Consider the following 17,953-nt stretch of genomic DNA (forward strand, 5'->3'; position numbering starts at 1 on the left):
TACAACTTAAAAACTTTTAGTTACTAGTGTGTGTGTGTGTTTTATTTATTTATTTTATTATTGTGTTCACAAAGTAGTGACCTCACCTGTTTTTTTGTTTGTTTTTTTAAGTAGTTCGAAAAATAAGGAAAAAAGTGGTTCTGTACGTATTTGTAACAGGAAGTGTAAGTAATTGTTACCAAACCTATAATTAAAAAATTAACTTTATGTTAAAAACTAAAAGCAATAGCAGTTAATGCCAATAAGAAGGCTTGAGAAGAGACACATTTAAATAAAAAATCATTTAAAAACTGACTGAAAAACAGATCCTGCTTCAGGCAGCAGCATTGATAGTTTCCTCTTTTGGCCTTCTCACATCCTTTTAACTCATTAACACATACTGTTAGCATTTACAGAAGTACCTACTAATCGCAGCCTGTCAGACATGTAATATGAAGAGTGTGAAAATACCTCTAATGAGATTTAAATCTGCAAATGTGCTCTTACAATTCAGATATATTACATACAGATTTACCCTCTCAGACAGTTCTTAGAAATGGTACTTTTCTGGTTGGAAAGCTGACTTGAACAAATGTTCTTCCATTTTAGCTCTAATGTCAGGGTGAACACCAAATCTCTCATTACCTTCTGTGAGTTTGTGCTGGTGGAGTGTGTGTTTTAGTTAACTGAAATCATAGTGTGACAGCCAAACCTGAAAAAAAAACTCTCTCTTCCCCCCTCACAGCTGACACTTCATCTATGCAACTTCCTCATTCACTGCCTTGTGTTGAGTGTGACTTAAGCGCACAGTCCTGAAACAAGAACGAAAACTGACAACCAAAACACGCACACACCACACACACAAAGACAGAGGCAGAGGCAACCAGTGTGTGCCGTCCTTCTCTAATGCAGTGACACAGCCGGACGTCTTCAGAGCAGGATATCTCGTGGTGCTGAGCAGGACTTAGAGAGGTCAGGGACTAAAACTGGTCTGACTCCACTGCCAGCATGCTCCGGCAGTCTCTGAGCATCCTGAAGCAGCTGGGCTCTGCGGGAAAGTAAGTGCTTTAATCTGATATATGTCTCCTTGTTGTTGCATTGAGACTGCGAGCTGCACATCAAGGCTCTCACACTCACATGTACACTGAACTCAAGGGTTTTTCAAGACGTGTAAACCAAGAAGTGGCATGTTTTGGTGTGGGTTAGGATTTTGGTCTGATGTCACACCACATTAAGAAATCACAGTTTGTAACTTCATCTAACTTCTGAACATAGAAAGAACACAATCTTCCTCTTAAAATGAGAAGTTTATACACAAGCAATGAAATGCAGCCTTGTTTAAAGCCGTGCAGATGTTGCTGCTACACATTACTTAGTCTGGTCAGCTTATGGTGGCCTGTGTGGTCAAACTTTGGATAGATAGTTCTGTAAAACTGACATCTGCCTTCATGACTTTGCTCTACTTGTGCAACGCTGTTTTATCAGTGACCCTCTTCCCCTAACTGTGACTTGCCTGGTGCGGCTGATTTTGTTACGTCTCACTTTTAAGCTGCCCCTGTAAATCTAAATCTCTTTTGGATTCTGGGTGTTAATTAATTAAGATTAATTCAAGGATGTAGGTTTTGTTTTGAAACCAGAGGTTTAGGAAAAATTTAAGCATCAAATGATTAATTTCCTGCATTCTGGTGATTTTAATGCAGCAGTTTGTGCCTTTTATGCGACAAATTTATTGTGTAAATGTCTAATTTTGCCAAAATAAGAGTCCTCTGCACCTATGGATGGATCATTTTAATTGTAGAGCTCATTTTTCCCCTTAAATTGAGACACTTTTGGGCCTTTTGCAAAGCCAGTGGGAACTCTAGTGCACCATTACCTCTGGAGAAGTTTTCATTTCAGCGTGTTATTCAAATTTGAGGAAATGTTCAGTTTCTGTTTCCATCTTCTCAATCTGACTGTTGCAAACACTGTGTTGAAAAGTGTGTAAAGCTGGAATGACACAGTCGCTGGTTCCTCTTGAAAGCAAAGCATGCTGTTTGGGTTTTGAGGGAAACCTCAGGCTCTTCGGGGCGTGAAAGCCATGAGGACAAAGTCACTCGAGTTTGCAACGAATTATGAAGGCAGTGGTTATCTACCCAAAGGGGGGTGATGTTTGTGGCATCTCTCTGAGAGGAAACAAAACTTTGACACATGAAAAAGGATTTATTGCAGTTGTATTTTGTATTAATATGTCAGTAATTTGATAATAAACACCATGAAGGAACACTTCACCCACAAAATGACCATTTGTATATCAGTTTGTCATGTTGTGTTACCTTCAATTTGTACAGAAAGCATTGTTTATCTTGCATGCCTGCACAGAAAACAGTGGACATATTGATTTATTGATTGACCTGGGACTGCATGTAAGTCTTATTTATCCAGTTGTATGCTCAGTACAAACAAAGACAAAAAAATGTAGTATTGTAGTCTGGCTTTGAAGAGAGCATAGATAAGTTTCACTTTAAGCTCATTTTTTTAAAGGTTGTGGTTTCCTACTGAGGCTTTTAAGTTAAAAATACATGTGTTTAGAAAGTACTGAACATACGACTCGATAAATGAGACTTGGATTAAACTGTAGAAGTTGTGTAAAACAGATGTTTTGATGTAGTTTTGTTGTTAAAAAATGCACTCCCTAATTATTTAATAAATCAATTCGCTTGCCATGTTCCTGGAGGCATGCGAGAAAAATATTTCCTTCACAAATTCAACGTAACATGGCATGACTAATTGATGTACAAAATTTGTGGGAGAAGTATTTATTGTCATTGTCGAACAGGTTGAATTCCTCTCATCTAGAGGGTTTGTGCCTGTGCGTGACAGCGTCTGATAACCATACACTTCCACCCTGTCTGATTTTCTTGTCACACAGTTGCATGCAGCAGGGGTATAGGAGTGTGCTTACGTGCGGGCCATGTTGCCTCTACCTGTGGCGTACTCTGGTTTAATAATAAACCTACGCAGCGTGCATCTGCAGCAGAGCAACGTGGGCTTCACCTACCACAGCAGCACTTCACCCAGTTCTCAGTTTTGCACTTGCAGCACTATGGCCTTTGATGAGATGAACACATACGTACAAAAATAACACATGCACACACTCAGATGTACACGTACTGTACATTATGTATGAAAAGAGCTGTTTTTATGTCAAAGTGTAACAATCAGGTCTTTATGTCACTGTGGGGAGTAACCTCCCTTATATCAGCATACACACCTCCACACACACTTCTACTTTCTTAACAGAGCGTACAACACATCTGCTCTGATGTAATTCTACTCTTTGTGGAATGAGTTGCTTTCAAAAGGAAAAGCTGAAATGAGAGTCAGAGATTTAAAAAAAAAGGAACTGGCATGTGGTTCAAACACTACGGGGAATTCTCCACTTTGTGTTTTGAAACTTCAGGTGTTCACTGGAGGAAATAAGAAGCTGCACCATGAAGGTGCTTGAAGCTCATCTGCCCTCTTTGCAAACTGGGCTGGGCTTCCTTTTGGTGTGACACCCAAACCTGAAGTTGTCAAAGCTGTGGAGCTGTTCTCCTCCCTCCCTCCCTCCTTTTTTTACACTGCCACGTGTTGTGGCAGAGATGGTGTGGCAGCGCCTCCTTCCTCTCATAGAGCTGGTACTGAACTAAACCACAGAAGAAGCCCTCACAGATAAAGTGTACTCAAATCTTAAAATGCAAAGCCTCTACAATAGTTTATATTTAATGATCATCTGATTAAGGACATCAATGCAGTCGACTTGTGTTTTAAAATCCTGTATTTCAGACTGTCCCACTAGCACATGAATGCAACACAGTAATTAGATTGTGTCATTGTTGTCATTGTTATGCAGAATATAACATGGTCATACTTGGTATTAAAGGTACAGTTCACCCCTGAATCAAAAATACATATTCTTCCTCTTAGCTGTAGTGCTATTTATCAGTCTAGATTGTTTTGGTGTGAGTTGCTGAGTGTTGGAGATATCGGCTGTAGAGATGTCAGCCTTCTCTCCATTATAATGGAACTAGATGGCACTCGGCTTGTGGTGCTCAAAGCGCCAAAATGTGGTACCAAATTTTGGCCTGGCCCATAGATTAAAGCAATGAAGGCCAAGGCTGCGGTGTAAAACCAGTTAGATTAATCAAAAACAAAGAAAATGAAACAATGAAAGTCCAAACATGTCATCTAGGATTGTGGCACAAAGAGCATAAAAAAATAACTCCAGCTATTGCAGCAGCCAAAAAACATGAAGGCGTGAAAACATGCTGAAGCAACACTCACAGAAACAAAGCCTTGTAGAAACAAAGCAGCAGTTTCACCATCGAGAGAAGGCCGGGAATATGAAACAAGCCGCCCACTGTGATGCACAGACACTGTGATGCATACACATGCCAGAGAGCAGAGATGCAACCTCTAGGCCAAAAGGCAGATGACAGCTACCAGACCACGGCTCACCTACTCTACAAACAACTGAATCTGTCTGCCAGAAGACAAGCCAGCCCCAGTTTCAATTGCTGCGAAACCCATTCAGGAGGGGACTCAGCGTCAGCCACGCCAAACCACACACCAACACTAAAATCAGGTTGGACATACACATCTGAGCAGCCATCACTACTCTAGATATGGTGCACTGCGAGTCACTGAATGCAGCCCTGTGACAATTAAAGGGCAGAAAATGGGCCCACCATCTAACGAATCACGAGCAGCACCACTGATGGCAGTCACTCAGCTGGCACACACAGCTGTCAATCATAATGTCAGACCCCCCCCTTTTAATAGCATCAAATAACAAATTAAAACCATCAGAAGAAGCAACAGAAACAAACAACAGAAACCATCTTTGAGGAAAAGGTATCTGATTGTACTTTGAGGTTTTAGTTTTGCCCATGTCCCTTAAGATAACATGGAGGGGGCGGGGTTTATGACCTATACTGCAACCAGCCTCCGGCATACAATCAAGATGTTTTGGCTTCACTTTGAGGTGCTGTCATGTCAGCCATCTTTATGATACAGTCTGTGGTGTAGACAGAAACAGTGCACAAAAATAGCAGATTAAACAAATAGTTGAGATTGTCAAATATGTGTATATGCTTTCTTGCTAAATATTAAATCTGTTATGGATTATTTTTGTTTTTTGACATCAGGGTTGTTAACCTGTATATTCACTAACCAATACAACACGCATGTCTGCAGGTCACAAGATGCCACTGAACTTCTACACGAGGACCTGGTCATGGTGAGACAAAGACAAGATTCTGTTTCATCCTTACAGCTTATAAATCTGCTATTAAGACTTAATATAGTTTTTATTATATGATGACTTTATAGCTTAAGCTGTATTTTATTACAATGTAATTCAACCTAAACAGTCGTGATTATGGGAAATTTATATCACACATCACATATCACTGATTTTTTCACAAGCACCACACCATCTGTTTTTCGTTTGTATCATAGCTTTTAGGCTTATTATGGAAAATGTTTTTTGCATTCTAAAACATATCAACATACGTAAAAACACATGAAACATACAGACCTAATCACCACAACATGGACAAAGTTATATGAAACCTCAGACACTAACACATGCACAAGATTTTCTGGTTAACAGATCAAAGCGTTACTGTATGTGTGTGTCTGACCGAATGAAGGTTGAGCAGCGGGTGGAACCAGCCAAGAAGGCCGCCCAGGTCCTTCACAAGAAGCTGCACGGCTGCATGCAGAGTCAGACGGGACTGGAGGCTGAAAAACGAATGGTACTGAAACCACAGTATCCATGTGGCCATGTCTGAAAATCATTTGACTGGTTACTAAAAGGTGTTACATCTGCTTCTGTGTCCTCAGAAAAAGCTCCCTCTGATGCTGCTGTCCATCAGCATGGCAGAGAGCCTCAAAGACTTTGACGCAGAGTCCTCTATCAGGTGACACCCATCGCTCCCTCCATGCTCTTGACCTGAACTGTTGACTGATTAGATGTTGACTGCTGTCATGTGAAAACCTTATGACTTTAGTGCAGTGGTTTTCAGTTCTGGATGGAAAGGAAAGAGGATCCTACACATTGTCTGCAGCTTGTGACTAGAACTCTATTCAGTTATTTATAGTTTTGAGGCTCTGATAACCCAGCTAGGTGAGTTACATGTCACTTGATGGTGATTTATGATGTTCCCACTGTGTTTTAGTCCCGAGGAAGATCCATGTCAGGTCAGATTGTTTAGTTCTTGTTGCCAGTGTTGCCATATAGTGAAATACATTTATTTAAGCGTCGTAGTCAAGCACAAATTAGAGGTTTATGGCACTTCCTTCTTCTACTCCGCTACAATTCACAGGGAAATAACAACTATTTTTCAGATTTAGTTACGAGTTACTCTGCTTGTTGAAGCCTCTCCAGACTGCAAGATCCTCTTTACAACTTGTTTATTTTTCCAGATGTGCATGTGTTTTAGTTCTGACATCCATTTAAAAAAAATATGGAAACAGCAAGACAGGAGTTGACCATAAACTGTGTGTGTGTGTGTGTGTGTGTGTGTGTGTGTGTGTGTGTGTGTGTGCGTGGCAGGAGGGTGCTGGAGATGTGCTGTTTCATGGAGAAGATGCTGGCCAGCATGCTGGCAGACTTTGAGATGAAAGTGGAGAAGGAAGTTCTGGAGCCGCTCAACAAGCTCAGTGAGGTGAGAATGGCTGCGTAATGCATGTTGTCAGACAGAAACTAATGTAATACTGATTACAGCGCTTCATTTGCGCCAGCCTATGTGTATATGCAAGGGTGACCACAGCTGCACTACATCTATAAATAAGTAGGTTAATTTTAAGATCCAGTATGATTGAAGTATAATAAAGCGGAAAGAGAAAGCCAGTAACAAGCTAATATCTTTCTTTCATTTTTATCAGATCTTCCATCTTTGTCCTTTTAATCTTCATTTTTCAATATTTTTTATGCACGTGTAAATGTCTAGTTGTTAATAACAAAACTGAATAAAAATCTAATTTATATTGAATGGCTTGAACCCCAATATTTTAACTTTTTTTTAATTTTCCCTCCTAGGATGATTTGCCGGAGATTCTCAAGAACAAGAAGCAGTTTGCAAAGCTCACTACAGACTGGATCAATGCAAAAACTAGGTGAGTTACACAGCTACAGTCACAGTTACATGTATTACAGTTTATCCAAGTAGCTTATACACATTTCACTCATTTCTGTGTGTGTGTGTGTGTGTGTGTGTGTGTGTGTGTGTGTGTGTGTGTGTGGTCAGGAGCCAAGCCAGCACTGGCCCCCAGGCGAGGCAGGATGGGCTCAAGGAGGAAGTGGAAGAAGCTTGGAGGAAGTTGGAGAGCATCAAGGTAACATTGTTTTCTCTTAGAACCATCTGGGCTGCAGTATGCATCTCCGACACCTCTGTGGAATCAGTACGGTAGCCTCGACCTCTGACCTCTCTGTTTCTCTGTCTCTGTAGGACCAGTACTCTGCAGATCTGTATCACTTTGCAACTAAAGAAGATGACTACGCTAACTACTTCATCCGTGTGAGTTGGAGTTGTGACGGCTTTTTGTCTTCTAAACGTGCAAACAAATTAAAATGTAAAAACGGACCTCCCTTGTTTCTGCGTCCATAGCTTCTCGAGCTGCAGGCAGATTATCACAAAATTTCGCACGAGTTCCTGGACAAGAACATCAGCGAGCTCAAAGAGAATCATAGCCAAAAAGGTAAAAGTTCATCTGCTCCATGTTATTTGCTGCACTGTCGTTGCGATATTTCTACGTGCATTCTTATTTCCTCTGTGTGCTTATCTGATTGCGCAGGGCAACCGCTGAGCCTCCCTAATCAGAAGGTCTATGGGGAGCCTCTGATCTCTCATCTGTCTCAAAGCAACAGAGAAATCGCGGCACCCATCCAGGAGTGTATTCACATGCTGCTGAGAACGGGAATGACTGAGGAGGTAGGACTGATGGGATGAGACTCCAGGGCTTATAATCCTGAAACTCAGATTGATAAGCATGTAAATTCTGCCTTTAGCTTTTAGTTTTATTCTTCACCAAGTTATGCACCTGTGCACCATCCTAGCAGGCAGCTTTTGTTTTATTTTGGTTTATTTTGACTCTTCTCATTCTCTAATACTGCTTGTTAACGTTGATGACTGATGCCATTTAGAAATATGTAGTTTTATTGATGCTAGATTTATTTTCTTCTTGGCACTCTAAACAGATTTCAGCTGTGGAATCCAGCAGGTTCCTTAAACTTCTATGTATAAACACACATTTGATGGGTCCGAACATTTTGCATGTAGATAAACATCAGCTCATCCTTATGAAATTTCTTAAACATTGCCATTACATAAGCCAAGAATTGTACCCTAGAGAGAATGTGAAGTTCACATCACACTGTGTTAAATGTTTCGGACAGGGGCGCCATTTTGTGAGGGCCACACTGTGTTATTGTGTAAACAACACAACGCAACGGTATTTGGACAAACTTATCATGATAACAGCATAGATCCACATGACTTGGCATCCCAAGGCTGGATTACAGACCCTGATTCACTACCTCAACCTACGTAGCCTACCGAGACATTGTGAACTATCTCATTTTTGGGCTGTGTGTAAACTTTGATAATAGAGGGCATACTTCAAAAAAAGCGCCCCCGTCTCATGCAGCGGGACGTACCATCACATTTTCTATTTCTTGTGTGAGTGCCATTTTAAGAAGCCAGCACTGATGGCTGCACAGGAAAAGTGCACACATATTACAAAATATCTTTCCCATCTTACTTCCATATGAAACTGCTGAGTTATCCACTGCAATCATTAACTTTAGCTCACAGCAATGGCACCAGTGGCTTTCTACAAGTTGTCGGCCCGGCCCTGACAGACACTTGTTAGCTTGACGCAGTAGCCGAGTAGTGTATTAAATGTAAGCCCAAGAGGTAGCTTTCATTTTGCATTGGAGGAGACACATATGAAACAGGGGTTTTGGGGGTCCAAAGTCAGAAAAATTTTCGCATCAAACACACCTGCATTCTGGTTAATTTTAATGCACAAATTTGTGCCTTTACTGCATCAATTTATGGTGTAAATGTCTTTAATTTTGTAAAATGGAAGTTCTCTGCTACTTTCAATTTTTTAATGGGAGAACAAATGCACATTCTCATTCCTTAATCTACACCTATGAGTGAATATATTAAAATGGACCACAGATAATTAAAACCAATGCATGCATTTCATGCCACCCTCAGGGGCCACGCAAAATGAGTTTGAGGGCAGCCATTAGCCCACATGCTACACTTCCTGTTCTACAGCCATGTAGCTCTGTGAGGCTGCACTGACACAGTGGTGCTTTGAACTAAATGCTAACATCAGCATGCTAACAATAACAATGCTAACAGGCTAATGTTAAGCAGGTCTAATGGTGACCATGTTCTCCACATGTCCTCTATCTTAGATTAGTGTGTTAGCATGCTAACAATGGTAATAAAAAAGTAGCATTAGGCACAAAGCACCATAACTGAAGCTGAATGTCTGAAATTTTGTGATAAACCTGTACAGCTGTTCAATTGTTGAGACTTTTGAGTTTGGACCAAAGTGACGGACTGATTAACCGACATAACCAAACCTCAGGCCATACCCAGTGTGGCTAAAAGAGTCAAAATCTCTTCAGAGTTTGGCTCCAAGCTACTGTAGGTGCTTGAGAAATGCAGGAGGAAATACAGAGTCTTTATATAAGTTTAAAAACACTAGAAACTTGTTAGTTAATTTGTCTTGAGTCATGCGAGGAATGGCACGTATCTCCTCCAGGAATATGGAGGATGTGCAGATGTTAAGTCAAAATAAATTGTATATTTTTGGGTGCTGGTGGGCTGCACATAAGTGTTTTTGTCAGGTAACTGCTCTCATTTCAACACTCTTTTTCTCCATCTTTTTCTCATTCCTCTTCCTCTTCGTCCCTCAGGGTCTGTTTCGTCTGGCAGCAGCAGCCTCAGTGGTGAAGAGGTTGAAGACTTGTTTGGATCAAGAAGCGGTCGACCACAGCGAATTCAGCATGGACCCTCACGCTGTGGCCGGTAAGCATGTGTTCACTTGTTTTTCCTTAGATTTCCTCTTAGTTTGAGCTTGAGTTTCTGCTGTGGGGACTCTTCCTCGTTTGCTAAGCCAATGTGACTTATGCGGCTCATTCTGACTGCCCAGTTCCTCTTCTGTTTACTCCAAATGCAGCCGCTGTTGCAGCTTCCAGTAATGTAAAATACTTAATTTCCTGTTTGCTGGAGAATTTTTAGAACAGCAACAGGAAAGCTTTCATAACTTAAGTAGAGCATGAGTCACTAGTTTTACCAAACAGTGAGCGAAAACAGCCAATATCATGACTATATATTATTTATTTATCTGTTTATTTATATCATAGGTCATATATTATTATTATACATCTGACAACACAAAAAGGGGCAGTAGTTTACATATTACCTTAGCTTGTTTATATGCGATGATGTGATGATTTATCTCTAAATGTATTGTGACAGGAGCTCTCAAGTGTTACCTGCGAGAACTCCCCGAACCTCTAATGACCTTTGAACTCTACAATGACTGGTTTAAAGCAGCAGGGTGTGTATAATATCTACAATACATATTTCTTATTTCTACTCCGGTATCATGTCTGTTTCTTGAGTTCGATGTCTTTCTTCACAGGGAGAAAGACCTGAATGAGAAGCTGGAGCAGTTCAAAGTGCTACTGAAGAAACTACCGCCTGAAAACTACAACAACCTCAGGTCTGCACTCTTTGTGTACATTTGTTTTTAGAATCACATCATCAAATGTTGCTGCTACTAGATACACATATCTGAAAAAGAAAGCATTTCAGGGGCAAAGGACATCCTCATATTCAACTCAAATGGACAACATTTTTAGCCACACTAGTGATGTAGCTTTATAGATAGCAATGTTGCTCTGTCAGTTGGTCAACCTTTTCCTCCAGACTAGAATATCTCAACAATATTGTGGCTACTCACATTGATGGTTCTCAGGGAATGAGGCCAACTGACTTTAGTGATCCCCTGACTTCTCTTGTAACGCCACCACGAGACTAACATTTGTGATTTTTAGTGAACTTCCTGTTTAGCGCTACTGTAATTAGCAAATATTAGCATGCCAACACACAAACTAAGCCAGTTAAAGTGGTAAACATTATACCTGCCTATCATTAGCATGTTATGAACTGCCCTTCTGGGCTGAATAAAGTTCTTTCTATTTCTATTTTCTTTGTTAGCATTGTCATATGAGCACATTAGCATGTTGACATTAGCATTTAGCTAGTTTGGTTTATCCAAAGGGTTTTAAGAGGGGTTAAAACCTGAAATCATCATGTTAGGGTATCTCAGCTCTCATTGGTGTTGGATGTAACAAAGTACATTTACTCACTGTACTTCAGTACTAATTTGAGGTAGGCCTACTTATGCTTTACTCAAGTATTTTCCTTTCATGCTACTTTCAATTTCTATTACATTTTAGAGGGAAATATTGTACCTTTTACTTCACTATATTTATCTAACAGCTATGGTTACTAGTTACTTTACAATTTAAGATTTTTGCATACAAAACATATAAAAAGCTTATGAAATACTACCTTTTTTTTTTTTTATAAAACTACCCAACAGGATATACAAGTACAGGTGCAATGCTTAGTTGATTTACCAATAAGTCGATTGACAAAAAATTAATTGGCAACTATTTTGATTATTGTCAGTTTTTGGTGCAAAGCATTTCATGGTTCCAGGTTCACAAATGTGATGATATGCTGCTTTATATTTTAATTATTTACACCTATTATAAACAAAATTAAGTTTGTTTTGTTGTTTGGAATTTTTCTGTATTGAGTACTTAATATTTAATATCTCAAAGGTCCTGTGCGTAGGATTTTAGGGGGTATATTGGCAGAAATAATATAATAAGTATGTTTTCTTAAGTGTATAATCACCTGAAAATAAGAATCTTCGCATTTTCGTTACCCGTGAATGAGTCATTTATATCAACATAGGGAGTGAGTCCTCGTTTATGGAGAGCGCCATGTTGCAATGCCATGTTTCTACAGCAGCCCGAAACAGACAAACTAAACACTGGCTCTAGATAGGGCCATTCACCTTTTCATGTCAGTAAGCAGCCCCTCCACAACAAGCCAAACAGCACTGGAAAAACACAGATTTTTAATGTGAAATTGCTTTAATTCAGTATTTTTTTTTAATTTTTTTTATTCATTGGGTCTGTTTGTTTTTGAGAGGAAGAGACCTCTGTGGATAATTCAGCTCCCAGTAAAAACCTCCTAAATGCCTGGATCTTATCAGAGAAAAAGGTGAACATGGATTAACAGGCACTGGGCTAGTGAGTATAAGAATGTTGGTGAAACACTGATTTGTAATATGAAACTGCTTTATTCAGTGATTTCACCTGGTCCGTTTGTTGTGGTGAAGAAGAAACCTGAACGCTGAAAAAATCCTGACCGGGAGTTCACACTTGACACATGAAAAACGTGTCAGCTGGTTGCAATCAGCACTCCTCAATGCTAGTCGCCATTAAATATCCCTAAATCCTTCACACTGCTCCTTTAAGAACGTTTTCCTCATTATACTTCCATGATTTTATTTACTGTAAGTAACATTTTCAATGCAGGGCTCTTACTTGTAACAGAATATTTTTACAGTGTGGTATTAATACTTTTACTTTTGGTTTTTGGTAAAGGATCTGAATACTTCCTCCACGTCTGCCTCTCACCTGATAGCATTAATTTGTCATCTCGTTTCATCCTGTACACACCAGGGCACCATAACTGTTTATTGTGATGCAGTTAGGTCTTCTTGACTATAGCCAGCTTAATATTGCTCTGTAACTTCCTCCCTTTACTACTCGTTTTCTTCCTCTTTCTTCCTATCAGGTACCTGATCCAGTTCTTGTCTTTGCTGTCTGAGCAGCAAGCTGTAAACAAGATGACACCCAGTAACATTGCCATCGTGCTGGGGCCCAACCTGCTCTGGCCACGAGCTGAAGGGTGCGCAGCAACCTGGTTATCTTTGTCTTTACCCTGCGTGTACTGTAACCATACTCCATTCACACGTTCCCCTGTCCTGCCTGCTCTTCCTCTTTCATCATCTTTGTGTCTTAATATGAAGGATGAGCATTTGTGACATATTTCATCAGCAAAACCAGACCTACTGGTCACATGATACTGAACCGCAGCATCCTGTTCACTGAAAAACCGTGACAGATGGTTCATGAGGCTAACGTTTTCTTAGCAGTGAGGTGGGGGGGGGGGGTGCATTAATTATAGGAAGTGCAGTCTTGATGGCAAATATACTCTCAGTGGTTAAACCTCAATGGACAGAATGTCTTACTTGAGTGACACCATAGTTAGATTTGTATCTCTAACCATGAAAACCTAAGTTAATGTCACCATATTCTGCAGCCTGAACCCTTATCCGTCCCACGTTTTAACCCTCCACCTCTCTGCCTCTTTAGGGAAGCTGCTCTGTTTGACATGGCGTCAGCGTCTTCGGTGCAAGTGGTGACGGTCATTGAGCCTCTTATTCAGTACAGCTCCAGCCTCTTCCCTGAAGGTATACAAACACTGACGTACTCTCTTCACGTGCTCTCAGTACACAGTCTTTAAAGGGTTATTCTGTTTAATACAACTTGAATTTAGCATTTTTATCAGCTATAATGACATTGTAATTTTCAAACCCACAACTGAGATCTAAGAATATAGCGGCATCGCTACAATGAGTCAGATGATCAGACAATTTGTAAACATCAGGGCTGGTGCCTGGGGGTGAGAAGGAGCTGTAGGCCCCTATTGACCTCCATTTCTTCCCTTGTCTTTGCAGTTGTATTTGTATTAATAAGTAATTAATAATTAGTTTGTGTTGCTGTGTTTAAGCCCAGATTTATTGAGGAATATGTACCATATAAGCATAAGATAAACTGAAATAATACAGATTTATAAATCTAGATCTTAATTTTTCAAGATGGAGCCTCAGCATAATGTATTGACGCAGGTGCCACCTTAATGTATAAGCTGTCATGCCATTACATGCAGCATAGCTTCATATTAAACAGGTTTTCTCATATGGTGATTTTGATATTTACTACTTATTTGTTCTATTTTTATGTCTAAAAATATAATACAAAAAGCGGTAAATGTAAATGATGCCTTTTTTTTTTAATACAGTGACACCTTACTAGAATGTCCAATAAAAAAATGACAATGGCCAAATCTTGTGGCACTATTGGCCCGTCCTTAACGCATCGCAGTGTGCTGCTGCACCCGCTCTGGAAACTGCAAATCTGAACAATTTTATTTGGGAGGTAAAACTGAAAGTCAGCACACCCACTGCACAGGAAACACAAACAACTACTGCAAGTACAATGAGTCAAGGGTGAACCAGGAAGTCAGTCTATAAACTCTAAATGTTTACAACAGATAGTTTGGGTTGTTTCATTTTTCCAAATCAATTTAGCTGACACGTGGGTTTGTTTAAAACCTGTCTGGTCATTTGACTGCTGCTTTCTTGCCCAACTGGACTTATTGTTTGTGATGTCAGATCTCAGGGACAGAATAGTTGAGTACAATGGTATCACAGATGGGAAATATTGCCAAAACTGAACAAATAAAACACAAGAAGAACAGTTCTTATAAAGAAATGCTGTCTATTTGATGGAGCACTCATAAATTTCACTCTGTTTTGTTTTGGTCAGCTGTATCCTTTGAGATCCCAGAACTTCCTGAGGTCTCAGATGTGTCCCTACCAGTTCCTGTTGCCCAGTCTCTGATGTCAGAAAGGGGGAAACTGAGCAGAACAGTCTCCTCATCATCCACTGCCTCCTCCTCCTGCTCCTCTTATCACCTTCCTCTCTCAAAGTCAAACAGGTACCGCTCGGTGACGACACAGCTCACAAATTGCATTCACAACGCAGCTTTGTATCATTATTGTGATGACAGCACAATCATAACACACTGACTGCCTTAGATTATGACCTTATGACAAGCTGCTCTGGGTTTGGCAGCAAAAGGTAATGTTCCAGTTTCATTTTCTTCCCACCAGCACAGCCTCACAGGACAGTGGGGCTTTCGTCTTTGTGAAATCTGGCTCCCTGAGTCGTACTGGCACCTCCACATGGGGCAGCCCTGCAGCTGACTCAACAGCAACAACCCATCAGAGCACAACATCCAGCAGCTCGTCCTCACTCGATCCCAGCCCCGTTGGGGCCTCCAACACTTCCACCACCTCTGACCTGACAGCACTTCCTAAAGCAATGGGATCAGCACCAACCCCAGGTCAGATCAGGAGTCCCACACAGAAGCAGTGCTCAGACCAAGGCCAGCTGGAGCCAATTTTGGAGGCTACTCCAGACTCTCCAAGAGCTTTTGTAAAGATCACCTCACCGTATAAACGTAAGTCAGAGTCTGCTGTGCCCAATGGCTGTCCAAAGGCAAGACATTTAAGGGTTTTAGCAATGTACTTTTGTTTCACTTTTGTTACATACACAAGAGACATATTTGTAAAAGAATAGTCAAATTGAAGTAGCAGAAGCTGAGATATCATGACTCTTAGCTCCACAAAAACTGGATCCTACATTCCCATAATGCAAATCAAGTGTCTTTTGTTACACCCTTCCTGTTTGGTAAATGCCAACATTTTTCAAACTTAACACCTCAAGTTTACAACACAGAATTGCTGTTAACAGTTTGAGACCTTAAGTCCAAGTTGAGATTACCTTGATGACATCACCATTACATCATCAGGGTTATTTTCTGAGATTTTAAAAAGCTCCTTTAAGAGCCACAGAAGTTTTCATGAGCTGGGTAGTACTCTTCATGACAAGTAAAGCAATCTTCACATGTCAAATTTGACTCACTCTTGTTTTTGGGCTGAGGGCACAAAGCACGTCTCATTAATCATTTGTCTCTATTTATTGTGTAATGTCCTGTGCAGATTCTTTACTTCTAACCCTTGTCCTCTCACAAAGCTAAAGTGGCGACTTTTCACGTCGGGCTGACAGAGAGAAAATAAATCTGCTGCTCTTGTTGTAACAACCAGGAAGTAGGAAACAGGAAGTCTCACACCATTGACCAAAATATAAACCTCTAGGGTCATGCGTCATCTCTCACATTGTTGTAACTGCCTCAAGTGCGGGTAGAGGCTGAAATACTTTCCCTAATAAGTCGTCCCTTCCTGATATGTTTGTCTGACTATGAAACTGATTCCCATGACAAACTTGTTTTTTACTGTTTCTGACATTGTGTTAAGTTGTGTTTCACTGATTTTTCCATCACAACCAACTGAGGTACTTTATAATCTAAAGTACAAAGTTCTTGGTAGAGCATATACCTTCACCAACACTAACTCATATGTGAGTGTAGTTTGTGTTCTAGGATTTGCTTCCTAATGAAAAGTAATGCAGATGTCTTTAGCAGTAAGATGAATGTTAGACTTCTTTTCTTGAACTTGAAAGCAGCATAGCGGTGAGACTTTTTAATATAACGAGTTTAAAATTGCATTACATTTTTGGTTAATTCATGGGTAGATAACGTGTTGTAGATAACTGTCTTGCATTGCATCACAACCCTTTCCCTAATCTATTCGCCCCCATGTGGCATCCCTGTAACCCCACTGTCTTCTGTCTCTCATCCTACAGCAAAGAGATGTTTCAACGTGACCAAAGGCAACCAAGCTAACGAGCAGGTAACAGTTCAGTACTCTAAACCCAAAGCTCCAGCGCCTCCTAAGCTCCAGGCCCCTCCACCCCCCACAACAGCACCGGCTGCTGCGGACACAAGGACCTACCCGACACCTGCGCCTCGAGCTGTGTCGGCCAACCTCAAAAAGCCTGCTCCGAAAAAGCCTGGACTCAGAGCCCCAAACTGCCCTCCGCCTCTTCCTCCACCGTCACAGGCAAAAGAAGTTCCTTCTTAAGCACAGTGAGAAAAATGACATATGTGTCATTCATTAATAAGGTTGTTTTTCTTGTATCACACCTATCAGTGATGCCGGCTGTGGTCCGGTGTAACACAGGGTTAAATCTATCAACCAGAGTTTGCAGCAAAACACTGCTTTTCAGTCTGATGTTAAGTTGCTCTTTAAAGGGGACCTATTGTGCTCATTTTCAGGTTCATACGTGTATTTTGGGTTTCTACTAGAACATGTTTACATGCTTAGATGTTCAAAGAGCTCTTCATTTTCCTTTCCTTTTCTGTCGGTGCTGGAACACCTGTATTCACCCTCTGTCTGAGACGCTCCATTTTAGCGCCTGTCTCTTTAAGCCCAGGGTATGGTCAGCAAAACGTCTACCATGAAAAATCACCAATAAAAGCTTATGAACCAAAATCCTCACAACCAGACACGTTCCAACATAAATTTGACCGGAATCGGAGAAGAAAGGAACATTGGCAACCAAGAATACATGTTTCCCTGACGTTAGCATGTAGCTACATGTAGCAGTGTACTGAGGATTTTGCCTACAGGGATTACTTTTACATACATTTACCTCATTATTTGAAACTTTGGCCACATTTAACATGAACGTCTCGCATTCTAACATTATATATATATGACAGCAAATAAGGAAAAGCACAATAGGTCCCCTTTAAACATAAAGGTTTCGTTATTGTAAGTCTGTGCTGTTCACTATCTTCCTTCAAGTGTTGCAGCTTAATTTCCTTTTGTTGGGTCTACAAACATTTCTGTAACCAGCTACATTTATTTATACTTCAGTTACTGATGTCCAATATTTCTCAGTGTGCAAAGTAATTTCCAGAGAGCGAGTCTTTCTGGTATCTAGCTACACAATAAATTAATCCAGCCATCCAAACTGATTGCCAGTTGCTATGTGTGCTGTTTTCAGGGTGGCTTTTTTCCATAAATATACAAATTAATAGTGTTCATGTGAGCTCATTAAGTACAGGAAAATGTAAATAAACTTTTT

The 17,953-nt window shown here is 40.5% G+C and overlaps 1 protein-coding gene across 1 annotated transcript; it reads left to right on the top strand.

Moving 5' to 3' along the window:
* The first annotated feature begins 852 nt into the window (after positions 1-852).
* On the top strand, positions 853-17,843 carry sh3bp1 (SH3-domain binding protein 1). Its single transcript, XM_033611651.2, has 18 exons — positions 853-1,037; positions 5,194-5,236; positions 5,652-5,756; positions 5,845-5,921; positions 6,557-6,668; positions 7,043-7,119; positions 7,251-7,338; positions 7,452-7,520; positions 7,611-7,701; positions 7,798-7,934; positions 9,941-10,052; positions 10,506-10,587; positions 10,672-10,752; positions 12,909-13,022; positions 13,490-13,587; positions 14,726-14,897; positions 15,073-15,422; positions 16,667-17,843. The coding sequence occupies exons 1-18, from the start codon at positions 988-990 to the stop codon at positions 16,942-16,944; spliced, it is 2,136 nt and encodes a 711-aa protein (XP_033467542.1). The 5' UTR covers positions 853-987; the 3' UTR covers positions 16,945-17,843.
* The last annotated feature ends 110 nt before the right edge of the window (positions 17,844-17,953 follow it).

The sequence above is a fragment of the Epinephelus lanceolatus genome, chromosome 21, assembly GCF_041903045.1.
Source record: "Epinephelus lanceolatus isolate andai-2023 chromosome 21, ASM4190304v1, whole genome shotgun sequence".
In the NCBI taxonomy this organism is placed as follows: Eukaryota; Metazoa; Chordata; class Actinopteri; order Perciformes; family Serranidae; genus Epinephelus; species Epinephelus lanceolatus.